The 12055-nt window shown below is 44.8% G+C and overlaps 1 protein-coding gene across 1 annotated transcript in view; it reads right to left on the reverse strand.

The window, feature by feature from the left end:
- The window catches only part of LOC119373932 (salivary cystatin-L2), a 17034-nt gene extending 5688 nt beyond the window's left edge, over positions 1 to 11346 (reverse strand). Inside the window, exons 1-2 of the mRNA XM_037643993.2 lie at positions 11207 to 11346; positions 5206 to 5429 (exon numbers count right to left, since the gene is read on the reverse strand). Of these exons, the coding sequence (XP_037499921.1) occupies positions 5206 to 5424 (219 nt within the window). The 5' untranslated portion in view covers positions 5425 to 5429; positions 11207 to 11346. The remainder of the gene's footprint in view (positions 1 to 5205; positions 5430 to 11206) is intronic.
- Positions 11347 to 12055: the final 709 nt, after the last annotated feature.

The raw sequence follows: 12055 nt of genomic DNA on the forward strand, positions 1-12055 counted from the left end.
TTCTTTTGGTCCCGCATTTCGTTTTCCATAATCCGTAGTCCAGTGGGTTTACAGGGACAGTACAATGCTTCAAATCAAAAAGGGCAGTGATACCATATACACTGTATTTATAAAGCATAACGTCTCATAAACAAAGTGTTGTACAAAGTGAGATTAACAAGTATTATCCTTTATCATCTCAACGTTCCGTCTATTTGTTTCCTGTGGGTGTGTTCAGATAAGGACAGACCTAGGGGGGTCCCGACTATTTTTTTGTTTCGCACGAAATTTTTTATATGAGCTGGGCAAAGTCTCTATAGAAAGGATGAACTTCGTTTTGCGGAAATTGTCACGGATTTCTAGAAAGAATTCGCGTTTCAAACAGGTGGAAAAAGGCAATTCTGCAACTTTCAGATTTCACAAATTTGGAGGTCTATCACTAAAAACTTAACGCATTGTGGACATCAGTGTTACTTTTTCGTAAAACTTGAGGAATAGTACGATCGGCCTACGGAAATTTAAATTTGTGTGACTGACAGTACATTTTTGAAAAATTGCCAAACTTTGATTTTTGAGCGGCTGCCTCTGGCTGACCCCAAATTCAAGGGTCTTTTTTCGCAGTTTTCGCTAAGCGCTGAAGCTGAAAATATCTCTCGCAAGTCTACGAAAGGGTTTTCGCTAATTAAGCAAACGTTATGCGACTACGCTGCATATTATTTCGTTATAAAATCCCAAAAATGCCATAATTCCAAAACTAGCGAAAATTGCAACATTTTAGGGTCGTTTTAAAAAAAAAATAATCACCACCGATTTTTATGAAAATGATGGACTATACCCGGCCATGACTGCTAAATATTGTGCTGCAAAAATATGTTGCCTTATTTTGTTTGAAGTGAGAAAATTGAGCTTATTTTAGTACCCATGTATGGTCTTAACATCATGTGTGGCGTTCTTATAATAAAATAAATTTAATAGACATATTTAGTTCGTAGCTCGCTTTTCTGGTTTTTAATAATGACGATTGACCCAGCTTGTGCCTTTTTGACCGCTTTGGTCACAGAAAGCTGAGCTTGAATTTTCAGAGCTCCTCTGTCTGTGTCCCTACCAGTACATTGAGGCAAGCCGGCGCCCGAGAGCGCGTACCAATGAGGCTCGTGGTGTAGAATGCAAATTTTTCTGCACGTCAATCATTTTAGTTCACATCATACCACCTGTCTAACGCAAAAGAGATTTAACTAGTATTTCCCTAACAGTACGGGAAAATGTTATTGTTGCGTTAGTGTGCCTAGACCCATTGCTCGCTGCTGGGTGGTAGAGAAAGGGGGCCCGAAATGTGAGGTTCGCGTTTGTTTCTTTAAGGAAAATGATTATAACTTGCCCTAAGACTACTTGAGGGCCATAGTTTCGATGAAAATCCTGCAAAAATATCTTCCTATACTTATTAATAATAAAAGCCTTCGTGTTACCATCTTCAACTGCGTACTTACCCTGATTTTCTTCCACCAAGCAACGAAATTTATGGACTAGAGTTGGTTACAATAATGTACAGGTGGCTCGAGCATTACCATTGTATGGGAAATTAAGACCGGTTGCGGTCTTAATATTTTCGATGAATTTATCATTCGCAGAAACCGGTTGAGATGGTGGGGAATGAGGGAGTTATGAATACTACAAGAAGCACGTTCATGTTGCGCATTAAATAGTTTATTCACGTCACCTAGAATGAGTAATATCCATTCGGGCAATCAATTTGCACACTGCAGATTCACAACTCTTCCACTCTGTGTCTGCGCACCGCGCTAACGTACAGGAAATTCCCCTTGGTCCGATTCATGTGTTTGCACATGTGGGTTGCCTGAATACCTTGAACCCGTCTGGCAAGTTTCCATTCCTCCTGTCTTCAGTTCTATGAAGGCTTCCACTTCACTCTTCTCCATATGCAGTAAGAAAACCTTTTTTAAGTTTACTGCTACAATAGTAACAAAATCACTTGCGCACTGAATGACCTCGGTGGCGGGTGAACGCAGGTTATGTAGTGTGGCTTGTTCTTAAAATGGGCAGCTGCTCCATCGCTCACAAGTGTTAGTTTCGTGTAAATTGGAGCATAATCTTCAATGTGATCCTTGATTTTCTCCAGGGCCTGCAAGCATGTGCAGAGTCGTGGCAAACGAATCGCTAATTATTGCGTAGTTCCATGTTCGATACAACGCAAGTAAAGATGCTAACTTGCGTACTTTGCCAATGGTAAGGTTGTACTTCATCTGGGAGTACGATGGACCAATTTTCGGCAAAATCAAAGTGGAAAACAATGGAACCCTTTTCACAACACTGTTTTTCCTCGTGTATGGTATTTGCTTGCGTGCGCGTGAGGTAGTTATGAGGGATCCATTTTATGGTCACATTTTGAAATTCCTTTAGGAATGCTGGAGGCATCATGGTCTTCTTTATTAGTTCACCTGATTCCCAATTAAGTATCAAATACAATTCCTTCGTCCGGTGCTATGCCAAGAGTTCCCAGGCTGAGACCATTCTTCACAGGACATTGTTCGCACTCGCCTAAGAAGCATTTGGTGCTAGGCTGCGTGCACACACAGAGCGCCTGCACATCATCAGTCGACATCAAAGACCCCGACGCATTTTTGATCCCAACAAGGCATAGTTCGAAATTTGCACAATATGCCCATGCACATCCCTCCCGATGCGGTGAGCATTTGATCCATTCTGGGCGCAAAGATATGAATTTTGTCAGACCAACCGCTGACAGCGGATTAGCAAGTTTGTAGACTGAGTATGTCTCTCGTAGCGACCGCGTCATGAAACGCTTCGAAATGAATTCGGCTTTTCCATCGATGCGCACGCGCACCACATCTTTCTTGTTTGGACTCTGTCTTGAACAGTCCAGCTCATCTTTTGTGTAGTATTCAAGGATTTTGTTGGTGTCTGTTTCACTCAATTTTTCTTTGCAGTACGGCTCCAAAAGGCTCCACACACCTTGTTCTGCAGCTATCTTCCTGGCCTTTAGAATCGCGTGCTTCGTTGCCTCTGGAATGAAGCGTTGCACCTCTTTTATTGTTAGGCTCAGATGTATCAAGGATAGCAGACGGCAGCGCTCTCGAAAATATGTGCACTTGATGTACGCTGTGTGTAGGTTTTTCTTCCAGCTGGCACAGGCGCAGCAACTGAATTGTGATGGAATGTCTTTAATACCGTATGCTGTGCGAATTCCGCATCGAATGTTTCTTACAGCAGCTCTAGTCATTTCATTTGCCTTGCGCTTTGCGTACGAGTGTCTCTTCCCTTTCTTTACACTCCGAGGAGGCGTTAGTGGCGACACTGCTGATGGGGCACCAACGACTGCCTTAATGCTTTCCATAACTTCCTCTGTAGTCTGGAAACCCTCATTGGACTGACTGGATTCCTCTTCCATATGCTCAATGTCTTCCTTAAAGTTCCTAAAGCAATTCTGGCACACAAAGTGCGATTCATGCACTCTGAGCGCTGTGTCAGCTTCCAACACTTTCTTTAGATTGTCAATTCCCAAGTCTTTGACACTGCGGAAATTCCTTTGAAACCTGATCTTCCGCTTGTGTCTCTTTAAGTAGTCGGCGCAGCAATTTCGTTCAGGAAACTTCGCCATCAGAACTGTGCCACAGTGAGGTCTCTCGGTGACACAGTAGGTTACAGTGAGTATAAGGTACAATCACTTTGGGGTGAAGGTAGCGTTCAAGGAAGTTCTTAGTGCAATAACGAAAGTTCAGTAGTCGGATCGCAGCTGATTTCTTGACACCAGGGTTTACGTGAAGAGAGCTGCTTGCAGTGGGCTTCTTACTTACTCCGCAATCTCTATCTTATCTGCTTACGAAATAACTTATTATTAATAATAGAGGACGACACGATAGTAACTACAATGTGATGAAAAAACTGTACCATTGACACACGTAGAAAACAACACGACTTCTGTGTTAGAGTTCACTATCCAGACTGACATATGGTCTACAGCCAAAAAACTGCTTTTCAGGGGTGAGGGGAACGCTCTCTCCTGTCTGGGTCCGACCGTTGCAGGCGCACCGCGGTGCGTCTCGCATTTCACGACGGTCATGTGTTCTCCGTCACAGGTTCTCGGAGTGCTTGGCTGTTATACGTACTTTTGTTTCCCTCTCTTGCAGGTGGCATTCAATTACGCTCTGGTCTTGCTGTACGCGCTCTCGCGTGCCTGCTGCCTCAATGTGCCGTAGTATGGATACAGACAGAGGAGCTCTGAAAAATTCAAGCTCAGCTTTTCTCTGTCTCAAAACAGTCAAAAAGACACAAGCTGGGTCCATCGTCATTATTAAAACCAAAAAAGCGAGCTACGAACTAAATATGTCTATTAAATTTATTTTATCATTAGAACGCCGCACATTGATGTTAAGACTATACATGGGTATTAAAATAAGCTCAATTTTCTCACTTCAAACAAAATAATGCAACATATTTTTGCAGCACAATATTTAGCAGTCATGGCCGGGTATAGTCCATCATTTTCATAAAAATCGGTGATGATTATTTTTTTTTAAAACGACCCTAAAATGTTGCAATTTTCGCTAGTTTTGGAATTATGGCATTTTTGGGATTTTATAACGAAATAAATATGCAGCGTAGTCGCATAACGTTTTGCTTAATTAGCGAAAAACCTTTCGTAGACTTGCGAGAGATATTTTCAGCTTCAGCGCTTTAGCGAAAACTGCGAAAAAAGACCCTTGAATTTGGGGTCAGCCAGAGGCAGCCGCTCAAAAATCAAAGTTTGGCAATTTTTCAAAAATGTACTGTCAGTCACACAAATTTAAATTTCCGTAGGCCGATAGTACTATTGCTGAAGATTTACGAAAAATTAACACTGATGTCCACAATGCGTTAAGTTTTTAGTGATAGGCCTCCAAAGTTGTGAAATCTGAAAGTTGCAGAATTGCCTTTTTCCACCTGTTGTGAAACGGGAATTTTTTCCTAGAAATCCGTGATAATTTCCGCAAAACGAAGTTTCATTCCTTTCTATAGAGACATTTGCCCAGCTCATATAAAAATTTCGTGCAAAACAAAAAATAGTCGGGACCCCCCTTGGTCTGTACTTATCTGAACACACCCCTGTCATTTTAAACAACAAATATTGAGCTCTGTTTATACCCTTGTATTCCTTTAGTTGAATATTTTTTATCAAGTCATGCTTTATAGTGGTCCTATCTTATGTACCTGAGTCTCGACTTCGAGAAGCTCGAGCACCGTGTCGAAGTTCTGCCTGTCACCGCCGACCTGCTTCGAGACGGCGAAGTGCGCCATCTGCTCGTACAGCGGGTCTTCGCCCACTTGCTTTTTTTCCCAGGAACCCGGGGCATTTTGGCCGTGGCAGACTGAGGCGGCGATGAGGAGAGCTGCGACGGCTCGCACGACAGCGACGCTCGACAATCCCATGGTTGCTGCAGGAGGTGTCAATCAAAACCCCTTTTTAGGGGAGAAGGAAAAAAAGGAACGACAGGGAACTGGGCAAAAAAAGGATTAAGGGATTGAAAGCAAGAAAAAAAGTTTTAAAAGGTGAATCGTACATGCTGTTAACAGCACACCTTCCACAATAGAACTGACAGTTCGGCGAGCTGGTACTGATACATCATTCAATGCACAGCACAATAGAAAAGGACGGAGACAGAAACAAAATGATCGCAAACTCTCAACTGGTTTATTAGAAACACGAACGACACTTCAATATGTTATCGTTACAAACACACCTAGTGGTAACTAAACAGATGGGCGTACTCAGACGCCATGGTCCGCTGCTAAATTTACATTTATATGGTCAAGAAAAAGCAATGTCAGAAAACCTTAACGACACGTGCTGCGCAGGAAGGCACATTCCTTGTCTCATAATGAGATACAGGCCTGGCTGGCATACTTATCACCCAGGTTTCAATTATGGAATGTCTCTAGTAATTCTTTCTTAATTTGTTGCCTCTATGTCGACAAAATGCGTGTGTCCGCCAAGGATTGCATCCGCTGGAATCACAACAGTCGAGCAGGTGCGAACGTGTGGAATTACGAGGGCCGCCTCGTGTTCCCTCAGTCACCTTCAACAGCATCACTTTTGACAGGAACAGAATAAAAAAACCCGGAACATGAGCTGACTGAACGTATTGCGCGTAAAATGAATGTATTGCGGGTAAACGCCCGCTTGTCTGCCTTACCACGTCACTCGCTCCCTCAACAATCGTATCCCGTTCACGCTGTCTACAACCGAAGATTGAGACGCCAGGAATTCGACGCATGCTACTCTTTACCAGAACCAACCTAAGTCGCATATCTGCTACTAAATCGACCATTACCAGGTCTCATAAATCGATCGAAGGTTCACTTGCACATGCATTTTCACATCTGGTTATTCAATATGCCTCGGCTGTAAATTTCGCGCGTTAATATTTTCCCATGCCTGTAAGTTATCATATAGAAACCACTCTTCTGCGTGATGCATCCGCTACGGCAATGTCCTTCGCTCCCTTAAGCTTCATCTTTAAATAATGTATTATCATTCTTATCCTGCGACCCAGTATATCACCTGGATAGCCGGCGTCCATCAGTCTGCTTACCTGCTCAAAGAAATTGGGCCCTCTTGCGAGAAACCATAAGTATCCAACTGATGGCGTTATTCCGCATTGTGCGTATGGGATTTTAGGTTAGCGCACTCAAAGCTCGTGAAGAAAGGTATATATTGCACAATGCTGAAAGTAAGACCTACCCTTTTCCTTTATTTACACGGCATTTTCTCCATTTCTATATTGTGTAATGTAGTGTTCTACGATAAAGAATAATATGGTTTACTCAGGCGCCGTTTAAAACGTACAAAATCTCGGTAGCACTGACAGATAAAGAAAAATGCATTCTCAGCAGTCAAAGTGGCCGTCCTTGATCAGTTCTGACAAGAGAAGCTTTATTATTAGCTATGTTGGTCCAGCGTGGTGACACCTCGCCATAAGCTTGGCTGCCCATGCGTGATTCCCTGCTCATTTTCAATAAACATCACTTGTAAGTCGAGCGTCTGTCCTGCCCTTTGTTTTCTGTTTCTGCCGTTTTCCGCTCACACTTTTATAGTATGTTGCATTAACTGGAAGAGCACACCACCATCTTGTAGCCAGTAGAAGCTGTGCTTTAGCGGGCAACAATCACATCAAAACAAAGCAAAATTAGCTTGCGTCGAACGAAATATCTGCAGAGCCAAGCACGAATAGACAACTACAACAACTATGTAGTATTGCTCAAGTCGATATCGCAGCAACTGATAAAAGTTGTCACTGAAGCTATAGCTCACAGCTACCGAGCCAGTCAATAGTTGCCAGCATCAAGCACGTAGTTAAGGGAAGAGCTGTAGCGACATCCGCAGAACTTTTCCAATCAGCAGTGGACTCGAGTTCAATGACTACAAAAAGAGGCCGACATATTAAATCGCAACGTCCTGCGTGGCGCTGTTACGGACTGCGATTAGGAAACGTAGGCATCAGCGAAGCCAACTGCGGGCAACACGGTCTCTTGCTTTTAACCTCCGAAATAAGTCAGTGCACATTAGTGGTAATGCAGTGATCGCTGACGAGGGAGATGAACGCGAGGAAAACCCGGCGCTTAAGTCTAAAGTGAACGGCGGCTGTATTTTCTTTTCCATGCTCATGGAAACAAATACATCAGTCTCATTATTGGACATGCAGGTTGTATACTGCTGTATCTCACTGGCGTGCGGGAGGGGGGGGGGGGGTAGTTTAACCTCCTCCCCCCCCATTTGAAGTCTTTCTTTTTCATTTTGCATATGCAATATACAGGTACACATAGAAACGCACGCAAAACATATATAAAGCATGGTTGAATCCCCCCCCCCCCCGAAAATCTTTATGGCTACCTATACTGCTGTACATATACTGCGTTGCAATATCGTTTTTGGTGGCCCGAAGGAGATTAAATTGTGCCCCGCCACGGCGGTCTAGTGGTTATGGCGCTCTACTGCTAACCCGAAGGTCGCGGGATCGAATACCGGCCGCGGCGGCTGCATTTTCGATGGAGGCGGAAATGTTTGAGGCCCGTGTACTTAGATTTAGGTGCACGTTAAAGAACCGCAGGTCGTCGAAATTTCCGGAGCACTCCACTACGGCGTCTCTCATAATCATATCGTGCTTTTGGTACGTTAAACCCTGATATTATTATTATTTGAGAGTAAATTGTCATGTAGCCCTCTCTTTAGGCAATCTGGCGGTATACACGTCTGCCAGGCTTTGCTTGAAAACCCTGTGAGAGAAAGTTAGAAGTGAGCTATTGACTGCGCTTATTTGCTAATGCCACCATCCATTAGGCTGTCTGCAGACATAATGGGTCGGTTCACAGGCGTGTTCGCAGCTTCCTTGACACGAGCCGCACGAAACTGTTTTGCAAGTATATGATGCTATACGTACGGCCGTGTACAAGCCTTTCTGATGCGAAGGTCGAGGTGAGCGTGCGGCCTAAGCGATGAAGGAAACATGTGGCTGCTGGCGCCGAGACAGTATCAAGCACGTGCCCTCATCTCTCGACGTAATTGCGCTCAGTTACCAAGGCAGATTTTAAAAATAGCACGAAAACTGCCGAAGAGGGTTTTTCTTTGTGTGTGTGTGTGACCCGCTATGGCGAGGAGCTCGGATGAACACGACATATACGGTTTGTCAAGGGCAGCGTCGGGATACTTTTACGGGGTGGTGGGGAGAGGGGGACTAATAAATGTGCCATATAGATTGTTATATGCGGAGTGGACGGCGTATTTTTTAGAGAAGTATACCTTCCATACACCGCTTGTCTGTCTGCAGGATGTACAGTGGGGATGGAAAGAAACGCGAACATGCGGCATCTACATTCTGTGCTGTTTCGCATTTATTTTCAAGCGGTTGTAGCCTTGGTGGTGATAAAAAGTCACTAGAGTCATCTGTGATACAATCAAGAACCATTCCAGCATCTTTTTATTGCCACCAAGGTCAGAGCGTGATGAAAACAGCGCGCCACGCTGTTCGCGTTTCTTTCCATCCCCCCTAAACCAGGACTTACGTCAAGAACATTGGTGTAGCCAAAGGGGGTTTGGGGGGTTCTTGATCCCCCCCCTTACTTCCCAAATTTTTACATTTTGTGTGCATATATGTGCAGACATGTGCTCGAACATACATAAAGGGTGATCGGACCCCCCCCCCCTCCATCGGAAATAGATTTCTGGCTACGCCCCTGCTCAAGACAATGGAACTGACTGAAAGCACAATAATACAGCTTACCGTAACTTTGAGCTGACTGAGAATTCCAATTTTGGTAATAGCTTTCGCAGATCGCTTTTTTTTCATGTCTGTTATTACAGTTTGTAGAGGGCACTAAATTTACGTATGAAACAGGAATGGCGTATAACATCAGTATCTAAGTGAATTCAGTATCAGAAGAAACACTCGGCATGTTCGCATTGCAACATCACTTTGGTCTTGGTGGGAAGGCGATTATTATTACTGCTAAACACCGAATAGGCCAGATTAAAGAAGCACCAAACCACGAATGGGAGCACGAGTGATACAGCGGACGGGCCAACTAGTCTCACTGAAATGTTCAGCACAAGTTAACACATTATACAGAAGTTAAGGAGGAGATGGAGGCTGGAAGACAAGAAAAATCCATGAACAGGGGTTGTGCAAGAGGCAGCGATTCGACGAGTCGTGTTCATAGGCGTGCGCAGGGTTCCCCATTAGGGGGGAGGGGCAAAAGTTCGTCGCAGCGCCCCCCCCACTCAACTAAGTCAATGTATGGGGTAGATTTTGCGCCCCCCCCCTCTCAGGTGATTAGGGGGGGCGGCCGCCCCCCCCTGCCCCCCCTGTGCGCACGCTTATGGTCGTGTTATCTTCTTCAAGACAGTTGCTGCCTCAAGGAAGGCAAGACCACTTGTCGTAACTCTGGCTTCACAGACACCCCTCTTCAAGGGCTTTTAACACATCGAAACCTAATGCACAATGAACTAGGAGTCGCGCGTGCTTCTTATGGAGTGGTTGTCCTAGCGCTCCTGCAATTGGAAGTCGAGACAATACTTACCGACATCGATAATGTGGCAGCTACTGCACTCCCTGTTTCGATATTTGAGCAAAATGTGGGAGGCTTCCACAGAAAGTCTTCTAACAAGTAACATGCTCTTCGGAGGCGCCGTGATGAACGTGACAATATTCTAGCACATACAGGGTGGCAAGTCAAGCTGCACTTGACATCAACATATGCACATGACTGAAGCCTGTCGTGGTCGAGAACAGAGCACACGAACGAGCAGACGGATAATGACAACTGTTTAATCACGTAAGGATTAAAGCACGCGGGCTCGCGCGGCTACATGTTAGCTCAACAGGCACGATCGCACACGTTCGTCCCAGGCAAGTTCTTCCCGACTGGTCTTCCGCTCGTCACGTGATGCGGTAATCATAGCGCCATCTCCTAGTGGCTGCACCCGCAACAAAGCTGACACTAAAAGCGCGGGAATGCGGTCTGGTGAAGCCTGCACGAATTTAGGTCCAAGTATTAGATAGTCGTAGTACTAGACAGGTAAAATTAATTGACGAGAGGAATGTGCAGCAGAAATTTTGTAACTCCGTGTATCGCATGCAAATCTAATCGAGCACGAAATAGACGGCGCAGAATGTCTCGGTCTACAATTACAAATAGTGGGCATCTCCAACGTAAGCAGCAGAAAATACATTTATATAGTAACGAAGGTTCGACTATGAAACGCTGCCTATCGTGTGAAAAACGGTAAATACAATTAACCCTACAATGCTACAGACAAAATAGGGCTCGCAGCGCTTTCGAAGTTCATCAACAGGTGTGAGGTAGCCGACATAAGAAAGTATAGTGTGGAAAGAATTGAACGTGCTCCAAGGAACAGACGAAGCCTAAAAACGGTGAAAACTGGGCATGGGCAAAAACCAGATGTACGCGCTTAGAGACAATTAATCCGTAATTATGTACAAATCGTGTACAGAAGTAGGAACACCAAGGCGCTCGTTTGCAGCCAGAGAGTGTTGGCACATGCGAAGTGACGGTTACAGCTCTTGGCAGTATGGAGCGACAATTCTCTAGGGTGCCCACTGTGCACACCCATGTGCTGCCTGTCTCATCCCCAATCGCTTACCCGCAAAAATAAAACATAAACAATAAATAAACAAAGCAACGGATACGGTCTCACCGTGAAGGTTCACGAAGTAGAAGACGTGGAAGACAGAGCTTAGATCTGGCACGGAGGCCGTAGTTGACGGTAGCTTCTCACGAATCGCGTTCCACTAAGACAGCGCTGAAGAAAGGGTGCGGAGTGCGAGTGCGGCGTTGTTTGCGTTCGCCTTTTTACAGCCGCGGGAGCCAGCAGGAAAACCGGAAAGTCGTGGAGAAACGCGCCGTGCCCTTTCATAATTTGCTCGGCCGCAGCCGACGCGTGCTTTCAAGTTGTCGGCTGCAAACGTACGTACGTGCTTGCACAAGGAAAACAAAACAAAATACCGCATCGAGAGAATGAAGTGGTGTATGCTTATTGTGGGAATGTGCACAGCTCAGCCGAGAATGAAGGCTGAGCTGTCCGAATTCGATTGCGCGAGGCCGAACTTGCTTGCATATGTGTAATGGCTGTACAAGCAAGACTGAGTTTGTACGTGGTGCGCATGCAAGCTGACAACGCAGAACTACGCGTACATTGTACTTACCACGCTGTAAGAAACGTGTTCGCTCAACAGTGCGGTGATGAAAACACGATGACGGCGAAAAACGAAAACTGTCCGAGCATTTTCGCTTCTAGTAGCGAGCCACTCGCGTAGTTTTCTGATAAGTTCTCTTGACAAGCGCTTCATGGCGTGTTAATGACGTTTAACATGTATTGACGCCATATTATACTGTGCAGAGATGAAAGAGACGGAGGCCTTTCATAAAGAGATGAATATGTTTGCTGGTGGGTCACGTCGCATAAAAATTTACCTTTGAAAGGAAACTAAACCGAAACAAATAATAAGCTTCGACTCATAAATTATTCTTCGAGCATCTTATTGTC

Source organism: Rhipicephalus sanguineus, chromosome 11 (genome assembly GCF_013339695.2).
Source record: "Rhipicephalus sanguineus isolate Rsan-2018 chromosome 11, BIME_Rsan_1.4, whole genome shotgun sequence".
NCBI lineage: Eukaryota > Metazoa > Arthropoda > Arachnida > Ixodida > Ixodidae > Rhipicephalus > Rhipicephalus sanguineus.